This window comes from Drosophila persimilis, unplaced genomic scaffold (genome assembly GCF_003286085.1).
Source record: "Drosophila persimilis strain 14011-0111.01,24,50 unplaced genomic scaffold, DperRS2 tig00000002-arrow-pilon, whole genome shotgun sequence".
In the NCBI taxonomy this organism is placed as follows: Eukaryota; Metazoa; Arthropoda; class Insecta; order Diptera; family Drosophilidae; genus Drosophila; species Drosophila persimilis.
The window spans coordinates 13,866,557-13,879,160 of record NW_020825289.1 but is presented as its reverse complement, the minus strand read 5'-3'; the positions used below and the strand labels follow the sequence as shown (position 1 = coordinate 13,879,160).

Below are 12,604 nucleotides of genomic sequence, written 5' to 3'. Positions count from 1 at the left end.
TTACCCATAAACCCCATGTCCAGACCAGGTTATGCTCTCTGCGACTGCAAACAAAATTTGAGCGTCAAAGTCGTTTATCTTGGACAGTATTCCAATTCAGTACGGAACATGAACTACCTCGAAGCTGGATACATGGCAAGATAAAGATGAAAAAGAGAGTTGAGGGATCAGGAATAGCTGCTTAAGGTAATAGTGTATCTTCTTTGTAGGGAGTCAAACCAAAAGGCAAGTATTCTAGCGAACAATGAACGAGTAGCCAAACAAACAGCGAGAAATCATATATGTACATATATATGGTGTAAACGGTAGACATTAATTAAGATAAGTGAAACCAAAGAAAATGGATTTAAACAAGACAATTATTATCATTCTAACGAGTATTCCACGAGTATATGTATTTAAATAAATTATTCGCACAAATTATTACAACGAGTTCTTCAAACGAACATTAAATATAACGAGTATAAGTAACGAGCTCATGCTAAATCCTCAAGTGATAGTGGAAATATACAAGCCAGAAACTAGAAAAGTCACCCTGCCAACTTGTAGTTAACTAACAACGAGAATGCAAACAAGTGCAAGCGAGTAGGTAATCAGGTAACGAGTTAATGCATTTACATACATTAAGCCCCCACCGCACCGCACCACACCAACAAACCCTCTCCAAGCGGACTAACTTTAAGCCATTGCATTTTATAACCACTTTAGTTTTAACTCGCTCTCGTATTTTCACAATTGTTTTATTCCACGAGTGTTATCTAGCTAACGGAGTTGAATAAACTGCTGCCCAACACAAACCATCCACATCCACATGCGTCCCCGCACTCTATAAATCCCCCACTCAACCGGAGAGGCAGGCAACAACAATGCACATCTGTCATTAACAAACAGCGCAATACCTGTTTAATTTTTATTGTGAAACTTGCCACAGAGAGAGAGAGAGAGAGAGCTTAACTTTTCTCAATCTCTTCTCCCACCCAATGCGGCACCCACTCATCGTCGTTGAGGCCAATGTCAATGGCCGAGGGGCGAATCGGGCAGAACGATATGTTTAATGGCAAAAGCAATAGAAAAACTTTTGCGGATAGCAAAGCAATTCAATTGAAAATAATTAGAAACGTAGCCAGCCACATGGCGAAACTTCTTAATTGCCCGACTATTGTGCGTCGGATGGCGAATGCGAATAGAGTATGCCAGTATGAGGGGGTTCTCCGAGAGTGGAGTACGAAAGACAGCAAATTGCATTATGCATAAGCCGACTACGACAGAGACCGACCCAGCACGTATCCATTGAAAGAGCGAGAGATGGACAGACAAATCCAAAAGATAGACGCACAGAGAGCCAAATAGAGAGATAGAGAGAGAGAGAGAGAGAGAGAGAGAGAGAGAGCAATGAAAATACATATATGTAAGTACATACGAGTATATATAATCCACGCTGATATTTTGAAGCTCAATCATTTTGAACTCTTCGCCCTGACCATGTGCCACCGTCGTCTGCATATTCTATTGCTCTTGCTGTGCCTCTTCAGCTTTGCTTTGCTCAGCGGTAAGTCTGATTTTAGATCTATAGATTCTTGCATTACGTGGCATTCACTTTTCCAGTGAATGGCTTGCCCTGGGGGGGACCCTCGTCGAACCATCATGCAGCCAGTGGAGGACCCGCCTGGAATGGCGGCAATGAGGAGGACCCCCGCAACATCGTCCTCCACGCGAACGGCAACGGCAAGGCCAACTATGGCAGCCAAGGCACTATTCTCCACAAGTGGCGTTACTGATCGACTCGGGGGCAGAAGTTTTCTAAGAACTAAACTCATTTAAGACACAAATTCAATGTATGATCAAATAAATAAATAGAAGTATATCTTTACCTCCAAATGATATGATTGTAATTAATGGACGATCTTTGACGGGTTTCACTGACCCAACTATCTTCAGACTCGCTGAGTGGCCATATACTATATGATTCCATTAACTGATAAGCTCCTTAGAGATTCAGCGATGATCCCAAAGAACCTAGAATCTTTCTGGTGATTTGTAAAGTGGGAATTTTTGAAAAAACCCCACACATAATCGTACCTCAAATGAGGCACGTAGAGTTGCCAATAACTAAGAAATAAATTATGTCTAGTAAACTCAATCGTTTGGCACGCTTCGCTCTAGCATTTTGGGGACTTGGTGACTCACGAAGGCGGCCCGGCACCGATCGCAACCGCAAGTCGTGTAGAAGTAAAATAGCAAAACAAACAAACAATCGCGCGCGTCTCTGGCAATTCCCGGTACCAGTGATTGCACCGCTGACCTCCCCACCAGTCCTATCTTTTCATCCGTCCGTTCAGACTATACTCTATACCCTATACCCCATACTGAGTGCAGCGGGAACGAGTATACAGAGCGACGATAATGTATAAATAGCTGTCACTCGACTTGCCATTGAAACAGTCGATGCAAAATGGGCTTGGGTAGAACTTTGATTATATTGGGGCTAATTGGCAGCGTCGTCGCTTGTCTGGCTAGCGGTAAGTCATCTGCGTAGTTCTTAATCTTCTCGCTGATGAACACTCTCTTCCACCACAGCTATGCCCCAAGGGACGGGCTCTGATGACCAGAAGATACTACGGAGCCAGGGAAGCACCTTCCTTTCCAACGGTGCGGGACAGATCATACGGGGAGCCGATGGGAAGACCATTTTGATCGGATCCGATGGCCGTAGGATTATAGCAGATACCTCCATCTCGGAGGAGGATGCCTCCCAGGACGATGATAGCTTCCTCGTCCAGAATAATGGTGGATCCAGCATCTCATCAAACGACAACAACATCTTCATCAATGGCGGGCAGTCCAACATCATCACGAGCAATGGCAAGACCCTCCAATACGGTACGGGAAACATCAACTACAGTGGCTATAATGGACACTCGATCAACGTGGTCAATGGCGTCATCACGCTGAGGGAGGGCGGCAAGCAGTACACGTTCGAGGCACAGCCGCCCAACGTCGAGAAGAGGGAGGCGATTGTCATCAACGGCCAGCCAGCCACAGTGCAGTACTCCCACGGCGATGTCATTGTAGAGCTAGCCGATCAAACGGTGATTGCCATTGTTGGTAACACCTCCTTCATTGGCGATCGCACATCCTTTGAGAATCGGGACAAGCTGCAAGCGGAGGCCAAAACGTATGCCGAGAACATCCAGCGGCAAGTGCAAGAAGGCCTAAAGAAATCGCTCCAGCAGATGAACGAGGATCTCCAAAAGAGTCTGGGGAACATTCGCTTCTAGGCGAGTGAGGCAAAGCATCTAAACAAAAAACCCTGTAATGAAGCTTGACGACCAATAAATCTATATCTTTGTTACACAAATGGGATTTCTGATCGTTTGATTGATTTATTTTCTTGATATTAAGAAATTATTGGCCCCATTTTCCCCTATTGCAGAGAAATAGACGGACAGACGGACAGAGTTCGGAGATGCTTCATTCTGTGTATTAAAAACCACAGTCCAATCAAATCCAGGGTGCAAAATGAAAGAGTATAGACTTCTTTGTATATTGCAACAATGTTAAAGACACTCGCCTGACAACAGCCCATCAAAATCTCACCGATTCGCCACGCATCGCTCTTCCCAAAACGACTGCTTTGGTGTCGTATATATATAGAGCGACGACCATGGAGTATAAATAGCTGGAACTCGACCTGGCATTGAAATAGTCGCTGCGAAATGGGCTTGGGTAGAACTTGGATAATACTGGGGCTGATTGGGAGCATCGCCTGTCTGAGTAACGGTAAGGTATCTACCCTTTGATGAGGATTATCCAAGGAATATCTTTCTCTCTGCCACCACAGCTGAGCCTCGATTGCTCGGCTCCGAAGAGGATGCCTCACTGGACGACGATAACCTGAGCTTCCTCAACAGCAAAAGCCAGAAGTTCGCCTCCTCCGCGACTACGATTATCGAAAACGACCACACCTTAATATACGGTTCGGGCGATAACAACAAAATCACCTACAATGGGCACAGATTCGTTGTAGACCATGGTATCATTAAGCTGTTTGAAGGCTCCAAAACGTACACGTTCCGACCCCTTGGAGCCAATGTGGAGAAGAGGCAATCGATCGACTTTAACGGTCGCCCAGCCACAGTGCAGCTCTCAAACGGCAATGTGTTTGTTTATCTCCCCGATGGAACGGTGATGGGCAGGATCGGCAATAGTTACTTTGTGGGAGACCGCTATGCTGTGGAGAACCGCGACAGGATGATACGCAATAGCAATCTCTAGATTATACTGGGTAGCAAAATGCATTCAACAAAAGTGACTCAAATAAAGTTTATTGACGAGCTAAAACATTTGTCTTGCTTTCCGTGGCCACGACTCGAGCCATAAAAATGCTAAATATTTACTTTGAAAAAACAAATGGGTTTTTTCGCTGAGAGGGAGGTGTCACCATTTACTGGTATCCCCAGCTGATCCCCCGTTCAAATGCTATGCAAATTTCCCAGAGCTTAACAATAATCTGTCTACTAGTCGCAAAATAATTCCATTGTCATAATTCCGTGTGTGGGAGTCGCTTACTCGGGAATCGGCGCACAGCTTAGGTGTGATTGATTAGCAGAAATTCTGTGAATGATGCGCCGCGGCTTAATTGCGGAATTATTGAAGTACAGCTTTGAAATGGGCGCGGGACAGTGTATCGATGTTATCGATTGTGCCTCGATGTATTTGCAGCCCTACTGTTGTCTTTGCATGAACAACAAAGCAGCAATTTATGATGCAATAACCCTAAGACTTTCCTCATATATGTATTTTCTTTAATTTCGTATATATTTTAATGAATTTATTTAATTTTTTGACGCGTTCATCTCTAGTACAACTACAGCAAAAAAATACGTTATCGAAGGTCTTTCGCGGAACGATATACAACACTGGGCAGGCGCACATCTGACATCTGGTCACACTTTGCCCTAAATTTCTGGTTTATTTTTGTGCACAAACTTTTGAATGTCAGAACAGCCCAACATGTGCTTTTCTCTGACCATCGACCAATTGTCCACTTGGCGCAAGCAGTTCTACAACGAACCACGGAATCTTCTCGCCCAGAATGTGTGCACGACCCACGATCCTCTGAGGATGTGCCTGCCTATTTTGCCCAACGTGGTGGCGGGTCCGCCTAACAAGCATGGAGTGGACTCGGAGGGAAAAACCACCAGCGGTGGCCCCGCCTGGATCACCACGGGGCTTGACCTGCTGCGCCTGGAGTTTGCCAAGAGCTTCCCATCGCTGCCGGTGGACTTCGAGTTCTCTGCGGGCTACCTGGTGTACTGGCACAAGCTGGAGCGATGCAACTACTTGCTGCATGCGGTGGCCGATCATCTGATGCGCGGCGAGCCCGTGGATGGGCGACAATTTCGATACTTGATGAAGCATGTCGTTCCGGATGGCGGGAACTGGCAGATGTTTGTGAATCTGGTGAAGAAGTACGGCGTTATACCCAAACAGTGCTATCAGACAACGGGGCGCACACGCCAGCTTAATGTAATCCTCAGGAGTAAGGTAAGTATATGCCCGGATAGGTATCCAATAAGCCACAGCTCCCATCGTTTCCCTCAGCTGCGTGAGTTTGTGAGCGTGCTGCACAATCGTTTCATATTCGATGGCGATGGCAGCGCCCTGCCAACCCTCATCGGGGAGATGATGCCCCAGCTGTATAAAGTGATCAATATCGTTTTGGGCGAACCGCCGCAGGAGTTCAAGTGGACGTACTACGACTCAAAGAAGCGTTACCAGTGCCTGGAGCCCTTGACCGGCTCCACCTTTTTCAAGGTACTGGTGAGCAAGGACTTCGACCTGGATGAGATGGTGTGCCTGGGCCACGATCCGCGCCTGTCATCCAGCTACTTGCACAACTACGAAGTGGCTCTCAGCTCGAACATGGTGGGTGGTCAGTTGCAGCGGTACAACAATCAGTCAATGGACGTTCTAGTACCGATCATTGTGGGGTCGCTGGTTGGCGGCAAGGCTGTCTGGCTGGTCTATGACCTGCTGGCGCACTCTTCAAAGAAAGCATCTGCTGACTTTCCGCTGCTCTTTGGCTTGGAGATGTGCACACAGCTCAACAAGGCAGAACGCATGCTCTACAAGGAAACGCGCCATAATCGGGTGTTGCTGCTAACGGAAGTACGCCTGGATGACGAGGAGAAGCCGCTGGAATTCCGCACCATTGCTCCGTCGACCTCGACCACGTTGTTTCCAAGCTCATCCGCAGCAAATCTCCGAGAGATCAACCATAGTGTGGAAGAGAAGGCCAAGATTCCAAGGCCTAAGACACCCTTTTGCATTAAGACGGATTGGATGCGGGAATACGCCTTCGAGATTGTCGTACACTCGAGCTTTGTGCCGCCCGATGTCCTGGGTGCCGCCACTAGGAAGGAGTGCAAAAAACTGCCCCCATGGGATATCATGGGAGCGTTCCTCGATTGATTAATCCTTGTTTCAATAAACCCCACAATCACATCATATCCATGGGTTTCAATATCGTTATTTGATCCCTATAGTTGAAGCCATAGCGAGAGCCAATGTAGATGCGCTTGGGATTCTTCGTTCTGGCTATCAGAAATTCATCATCCTCCATGACCTCTGAGGGCAGCACGAGGATCACACTGCTCCAGAGTGGCCATTTCGTTGTAGAACTCGATCTGTTTCTTCTGCTTAGATCGCCGAAAGTAGAATTTATAGGGGTTTCCCTTTGCTTTGGTTATCTCAATCCCATTCTTGATTGCGCACACTTTGTAGTCCTTGTACTGAGCGCATTTATCAATGTTCCCTCTCATGTAGGCAGCTGCATGAAATTCGAAGGGAGTATCGTTATCCGGATGTTCGTCCGTTGCGCTGGAAGTAGAATATCTATCACTTTCAATGTCTATTGGATAGTCCACTTCAGCCACGCCATTCGCTATGAGACCCAAAAGTATTAGAAGGCACCAGTTTCCCATTTTTTCTTGCGACAGTCTCAGTTTCCCGATAGGATGGAAGTGTGTCAAGATCTGTCAAGGGATGTTCGAGCAGAGCTTTAAGCGTATCGAATGGATTCCATTCGCCAGTACATTATTACTGTGGCGCATCGAATGGATGGCTCTTAAAGTGGTTCGTGTATTCGTTTCCTGTATTCATGTTGCTTATCGCAAAATTATTTAAAAATCCCACAGCGTTGTCGTCACCGAGGCGCGACCTTCACTAAGTTTTTCAGAGAATCGACCTTACGTGCCTGGCATGCCTAATTAGGCATTAGAGGGGGCTTCCACTGCCACTGTCCCACTCCTGGGGCCTCTCGAGTAGCCAGCAAGTCGGCAAGACTTAAGGGATTTGCGCCCCCGTGAATTTAGTTTTGACTTTGCATAAAATAGAAACAACAACAGCGTTTATATTCGACTTAAATGTAACTTTATTTTTGCCATTAAATGTACCACAATTTAGTACTGCCTGATGCCGTAGTAGGGATTGCTGTATCCGTAACTGGGATAGCCATGCCTCGGCACCGCAACAGGCTGATAGACAATCGGCTGTACCACAACGGGCTTCGAGAGCAGATATTTCAGCAGATGACGAGGCTCACGTACGAGAGAATCGACCTGGTCCGCTGTTGTCGCTGGCGCTGCGGATCGGGAAATCGCATTAGCATGGTCGCCAGCATCTGGCAGATCAGGATGTGCGCTGTGGACACCAGGAAATGCCACCACCATCACGATGGTGAGGCTGCTGAGCAGGAGAAAGCCAACGAACTTCATCTTCAACGATCTGTAAGCGAGTGAATTGATTGAGGATCAATCATAGCCTTATATACACAATATATTGGACTGGTCAGGTAGTCGATCCTTAGCAGGTGGTGCTGCTTTCTACCTGTTCTGATCCCCGAACAGCTGCAGGGGATTATCCTACAGAACCTTCTCAGAAACAGAATGCAATGGATTTGATTTTTGGAATGCTTGAAACAGTTTTATTGCTCGCTTGGTTTTTCTTTGCTTCGATGTGGTTCCCATTGACATACCCAAACGCCCAACTATATGCCTATATCCGTATATATCCGTAGACCCTTACATCTGTGGTGGTGCTGGCATGCCTTCGGGTGGTGGAGGAAGACCGGGTGGAGCCTGACGGCGTTGCTGAAGGCAGAAGTCCACACAGATTAAAGAACGGGATCAAATCGAATATACATTATGTACTTACTCTGAATTCCTTGGGTGGTGGTGGCTCCTCATTGGCCACGGCGCGACGGGACTGGAATGACATAGATTGATGGATAAATCCTGCGTAGGATCAATAGTTCAATCTGTGGCTTACCCTGAAATGCTTGGGTGGCGGTGGCGGCTCCTCATTGGCGACCATCGATGACTCGTTGTTCAGGTCGCGGGCATGGCGCCCTGCCTAGAAGGAGGCATTTAACAAAACGTTGTATTAACAGGGCTAAATTGGCAACACGCCGCCATTGCTGTGCCTTCTGCGGATCAAGTTTCTCCATCTGCTCCATATCTTCCGGCGTCTCTTTTGGGGCCAAGAACTCTTAAGATACGTCCTCCCAATTTGCTTAGCCATTCGCACTTACCCTCTGAAACAGACCCGTGAGTTTCGGTTCCTGCGAAAAGGATTAACCAAAATAGTCACTACAAATCATCCCGTGACAGGACTATCCCCCACTCACCTCGACACCGTTGGTGGAGCCACTACCACGTCCCTCAGCGCCAAAGAGCATCAAAGCCACAACGTAAATAACCAAAACAGCACAAAATAGCTTCATTTCCGAGCTGTCACGTTCCCGACGGTCACAATAAAAGATGCCAAGCCAAAAGATGCTACGGAGAACGTCGACTGTACTAAAGTCGGGTCCGAATAGGTGGCTTATATATGCTGCCCCATGGAGATGGGGGAGGAGAAGGGGCTATGTAATTGGCTTGTTCGAAATTATTATCCGAAATCTTGTCATATGGCAAGTTAGCTGCGATTGCTGCGATTGTCGAAAACATGTTGATTGGCTTTTAAATCATAGTTATTAGCAGATATATCTTGTAGATAAATGGAACATTGCAGTTCCAGCTTGGGGGACGTGGGATTTTTGATAGAATTGCATGTGCATAATAGATTTTTTCCATCAGAGATACCACAGTGTTTTAGGAGTATTCTCATTCGAGAAGGTTATTACTTCTAAATAAAGATTGTTTCTGACACGAAACCTTTCACCTTTCTTAACGCGTATCGCATCGTTCAGCATGGCTTTGCCACAGCAAATAAGTTTTATAGCTGCAATCTCCGTGTTCTATTACACAACAAAATACCGTCATTGGCTTACCCTTCTTCTTCCGTTGGACAAATGATTCCATCCAAGGTGGCGGCGGTGCTCTTCTTGTGCTATTTTTCATTATTTCCGCTCCTGAGCGCCACAGCGCGTCTACGTTTGCTCCGAGCTTTGCATAATTTCGAAATTATAACGCGCTTTGATGTTGTCGCCGACGCGCGAGGACTCGTCTGGGAGGCAGAACGACATCCTCGGCTACGTCCAAGTCAAATACAGCAGCGGGACGACAGAACAGCCAGAACAGCGCCAGCGGAAGACAAAGGAAAGTGTAAATGAAAATGGAAGTATGTACATACATATAGCTCTACCGATACCCTTCAAGATAGATCTTTGGACATGGCAGGTATAGTCAGTCTCTTTGGATCAGAGATCACAAAAAGTAAGTTTAAAAAAATTAATTTCGGAAATAAGTGATACAAAAAATACAGCGTCGTTTTTATCAAGCGGTTTTTTAGAACAGGATAATTTAAATTAATAAATTTTAAACACAAATGTAGTACAATTAAAATGTAAAATAAGGGTTATTTCTGATTTTAACAATACTTATCAAAAATCAATTTTTAAAGATATACAAATTATTTAAAGAAATTTATTTTTAATTGTCGTTTTTATTTTATATCATTTAAACATTAGAATTAGTTCATTTGTTTTTATTTCACAATTTTTTAAATTTAACTTAATATTAAAATCTTTACCGCTTTTTGTGATCATTGTGATATGGGATATTATATGAAATGGTAATCCAATCTAATAATTTTAAATGTTCGATTACTACCAGCAGCTAAAAGGACGATCTGGGATTCGTTTCCTTAACAAGCGAGAACTAGTTTTCAAAGAAACACCAATCTTTGCTTGAGAAAAATATATATATTATATATATATTTAAGTGACAAACATCTGGTTGAAATCGTATTACCCTAGGGAAGTGTGTAGAAATAAATAAGCGCACTTTTTTCTCATTTCCGTTGCTTACTTTGACGTGTTTAGTTTTTGATGTGTACATTCTCGCACGCAGAGAAGACAGTGGGGGATATTGTGCAGGGGGGCTATGGGAGGGGTGTGGGTAGTGGAGCAAAGGAGAGAGAGGGACGAGGAAAATGCTTAAATTCGTCATTCGACAATCCGGACAGCGTGAGGCTCCTCCTCAGGGCTCCTTTCCTGAGATGATGTCTTACCCTCTCTCTCTCTCTCTCTATCTCTCTCTGTCGCTCTTCCACTGTCCGCGTCCCTGTCTCTGTCGCCGGGCGGCATCCTCTTTTTGTCTGTATGCGAAACTTTTCTCATTAGAAAACTTTTACTATTTCCGCTACTCAACGCCAAACGCAAACAACAAACGACAAAAATGGGGAAATACATAAAAAACACCATTCGGATAAAAGACAGAAATGCGTAAATGTGTTGTAAATAAAATGTTTGATGCGCCCAAAGCACCCGGCATTCCATTCCTTAAGGCAACTGCATTTTTATATAGTACATAGAGTGCAAAGCTTCCTTTCGCTACTCGAACTCTCATATGACATCTGAATATACACCTACAACTGCCTCACTGAATCCATCTTTGGGCGAGAAGAGTGTTGAGGTCGTGGAGAGTTATTTTTCCTTGATCTCCTCTTGATCCTACAGGAATCTTCTTTCTGTGGCATACATATCCATACTTTTGGGTAGCAAAAGTACTGAAACAAAGAGACCATCTTTGCTCAAATAAATCTGCCTAGATCGATCCTATTATCTATTCTCAATAAAGGCCACAAAAAACATCTTTCAGGCCAGATATACATATATGTCCATACATATATATTCTGTGAAGCAGCAAAAATAATTAAATCAAAACCCTTGGGCAGCACCAGGAAAAAAATCTCCCGAAGGAATATATCCTGCGGCAAACGTTCTCCTCGTGTTCTTTAGACAACAAATGTAGGACAAAACAACAGACCCAACAAAGGGCGGCTCATAAAAATGTCTTTTATTAAATTTTCCTCTGCAAAATCAATAAATCAGAACAGCGCGGAATACAGCTTACCTCAGTTTCAATTCAATTCAATCAGATTTTCTTATTTGATTTTAACTTTACCTCCTACGACTCTGTCTGTAAGTCGGAGAACTCCCTTCCTGCCGCCTGAGTGCCGGCGCCCTGCCACTTCTTCCTGTTTCCTGCGCTTGCAGCGCACTTCCTTCGAGTACCTAGAATTTGCTCTAATTTGATTTTGAACGGCAGGCAGCTTCTCTGCGATTTGCCGCGCTGTCATCTGTCAGCGCGTTTTGAGTCGCAAATATTGATTTCACACCCAAAAGGCAAGTGATTTCCTATAGGTGAAAGGTGATGTTCAGATGGTTGTCTTTAGCTCTGCCATTGTTGGTGCCACCAACAGTTTCTGTATTTTAAATCCACAAAAACACTCTCAACTTTAATCCTAGAGATCGCAAAGCTATGCGATATTTACTCTACTGTTGATCTTATAAATTTAAACGTTATTATTCCACCTCCAAATAGGCTATTAAAGGCATTTAGTAATTCAGTGGCTGCACGCACCATTAGCGGCCCATAGATTCGCAAAAGCTGGTCATTTAATGCGGCATAAGTGGCAAGTGAAATTAATGCTCGGCTGTCCCAATTCCCAAAGTGCCTGCCTGGCCAGACCTTGCCTGGTCCGAGGCGAAGCCTTGCGCTAATGCAAAACATAAACCAGGGAATGGAACGCCTTAGTTGCATATCGATGCATATTCAACCATCGAACAGGGGATGCCCTCTTTCTCCGGCGCCTGTCAGCAATAAGTTCAATGGGCTACATCACGTCGCCGGGCAAACGAGAGCATCACGAACCGGATAATGATCAACGAACTGTATACGTTTCCGCAATCGTAGTCAAATGGACAAACATGCACACAAAGTGCACCGGCTGCTCCTGCTCCTGCTCCATCTCCTGCTGCAGCAGGTCCTGCTCCAGTTCCGACAACTGTTCCGACTAGGAGGTCCTTGCTGCTGTCACTTGGGACTCTCTGCATCGGAATGGGAATCGACGGTATCGAAGCGAAGGCCATGGGAGCTTTAGCTGTGGCCCAAGCAGCTTATGCCGCTTCACTGGCGATGCCAGCAGCCTGCCAACCATTCCCCACCCTCATCTCCATGGCCTCTCCATCGCCTCCCCGTTTGAATATTTTGCATTATTGATAAACTGCTTTCTCGTAGTCGTCATCGTTGTCGTGGCAAGAAATAAAGCAGCGGCAAAGAATATTTATGACACTAGGAACACAAAAATATGTACA

General features: G+C 45.3%; 6 protein-coding genes across 6 annotated transcripts; 4 read left to right on the top strand and 2 right to left on the bottom strand.

Moving 5' to 3' along the window:
• The first annotated feature begins 1,444 nt into the window (after window positions 1-1,444).
• LOC6593232 lies at window positions 1,445-1,878 on the top strand. The gene is made up of 2 exons (XM_002018317.2): window positions 1,445-1,549; window positions 1,606-1,878. The coding sequence occupies exons 1-2, from the start codon at window positions 1,483-1,485 to the stop codon at window positions 1,776-1,778; spliced, it is 240 nt and encodes a 79-aa protein (XP_002018353.1). The 5' UTR covers window positions 1,445-1,482; the 3' UTR covers window positions 1,779-1,878.
• Window positions 1,879-2,436: 558 nt separating this feature from the next.
• On the top strand, window positions 2,437-3,363 carry LOC6593233. The gene is made up of 2 exons (XM_002018318.2): window positions 2,437-2,519; window positions 2,578-3,363. Exons 1-2 carry the CDS (start codon window positions 2,453-2,455, stop codon window positions 3,276-3,278), a joined length of 768 nt encoding a protein of 255 aa, XP_002018354.1. The 5' UTR covers window positions 2,437-2,452; the 3' UTR covers window positions 3,279-3,363.
• Window positions 3,364-3,701: 338 nt separating this feature from the next.
• LOC6593234 lies at window positions 3,702-4,341 on the top strand. The gene is made up of 2 exons (XM_002018319.2): window positions 3,702-3,780; window positions 3,842-4,341. The coding sequence occupies exons 1-2, from the start codon at window positions 3,717-3,719 to the stop codon at window positions 4,273-4,275; spliced, it is 498 nt and encodes a 165-aa protein (XP_002018355.1). The 5' UTR covers window positions 3,702-3,716; the 3' UTR covers window positions 4,276-4,341.
• A 510-nt stretch (window positions 4,342-4,851) lies between these two features.
• Window positions 4,852-6,510, top strand: LOC6593235 (bleomycin hydrolase). The gene is made up of 2 exons (XM_002018320.2): window positions 4,852-5,547; window positions 5,605-6,510. Exons 1-2 carry the CDS (start codon window positions 4,996-4,998, stop codon window positions 6,472-6,474), a joined length of 1,422 nt encoding a protein of 473 aa, XP_002018356.2. The 5' UTR covers window positions 4,852-4,995; the 3' UTR covers window positions 6,475-6,510.
• Window positions 6,511-7,463: 953 nt separating this feature from the next.
• LOC6593237 lies at window positions 7,464-7,778 on the bottom strand. Its single transcript, XM_002018322.1, has one exon. It carries the CDS (start codon window positions 7,776-7,778, stop codon window positions 7,464-7,466), a length of 315 nt encoding a protein of 104 aa, XP_002018358.1.
• A 181-nt stretch (window positions 7,779-7,959) lies between these two features.
• LOC6593238 (actin cytoskeleton-regulatory complex protein pan1) lies at window positions 7,960-8,840 on the bottom strand. Its single transcript, XM_002018323.2, has 5 exons — window positions 8,690-8,840; window positions 8,594-8,623; window positions 8,332-8,415; window positions 8,218-8,268; window positions 7,960-8,153 (listed from the first exon to the last, which is right to left on the bottom strand). Exons 1-5 carry the CDS (start codon window positions 8,783-8,785, stop codon window positions 8,085-8,087), a joined length of 330 nt encoding a protein of 109 aa, XP_002018359.1. The 5' UTR covers window positions 8,786-8,840; the 3' UTR covers window positions 7,960-8,084.
• Window positions 8,841-12,604: the final 3,764 nt, after the last annotated feature.

Coding starts and splice junctions, on each gene's coding strand:
- LOC6593232 (XM_002018317.2), top strand. CDS start 1,483: ATGTGCCACCGTCGTCTGCATATTCTATTGCTCTTGCTGTGCCTCTTC. Junction 1,550..1,605: donor CAGCTTTGCTTTGCTCAGCG/GTAAGTCTGATT, acceptor TCACTTTTCCAG/TGAATGGCTTGCCCTGGGGG.
- LOC6593233 (XM_002018318.2), top strand. CDS start 2,453: ATGGGCTTGGGTAGAACTTTGATTATATTGGGGCTAATTGGCAGCGTC. Junction 2,520..2,577: donor CGTCGCTTGTCTGGCTAGCG/GTAAGTCATCTG, acceptor CTTCCACCACAG/CTATGCCCCAAGGGACGGGC.
- LOC6593234 (XM_002018319.2), top strand. CDS start 3,717: ATGGGCTTGGGTAGAACTTGGATAATACTGGGGCTGATTGGGAGCATC. Junction 3,781..3,841: donor CATCGCCTGTCTGAGTAACG/GTAAGGTATCTA, acceptor CTGCCACCACAG/CTGAGCCTCGATTGCTCGGC.
- LOC6593235 (XM_002018320.2), top strand. CDS start 4,996: ATGTCAGAACAGCCCAACATGTGCTTTTCTCTGACCATCGACCAATTG. Junction 5,548..5,604: donor ATGTAATCCTCAGGAGTAAG/GTAAGTATATGC, acceptor CGTTTCCCTCAG/CTGCGTGAGTTTGTGAGCGT.
- LOC6593237 (XM_002018322.1), bottom strand. CDS start 7,778: ATGAAGTTCGTTGGCTTTCTCCTGCTCAGCAGCCTCACCATCGTGATG.
- LOC6593238 (XM_002018323.2), bottom strand. CDS start 8,785: ATGAAGCTATTTTGTGCTGTTTTGGTTATTTACGTTGTGGCTTTGATG. Junction 8,269..8,331: donor CGCCACCCAAGCATTTCAGG/GTAAGCCACAGA, acceptor ATGTCATTCCAG/TCCCGTCGCGCCGTGGCCAA. Junction 8,154..8,217: donor CACCACCCAAGGAATTCAGA/GTAAGTACATAA, acceptor TTCTGCCTTCAG/CAACGCCGTCAGGCTCCACC.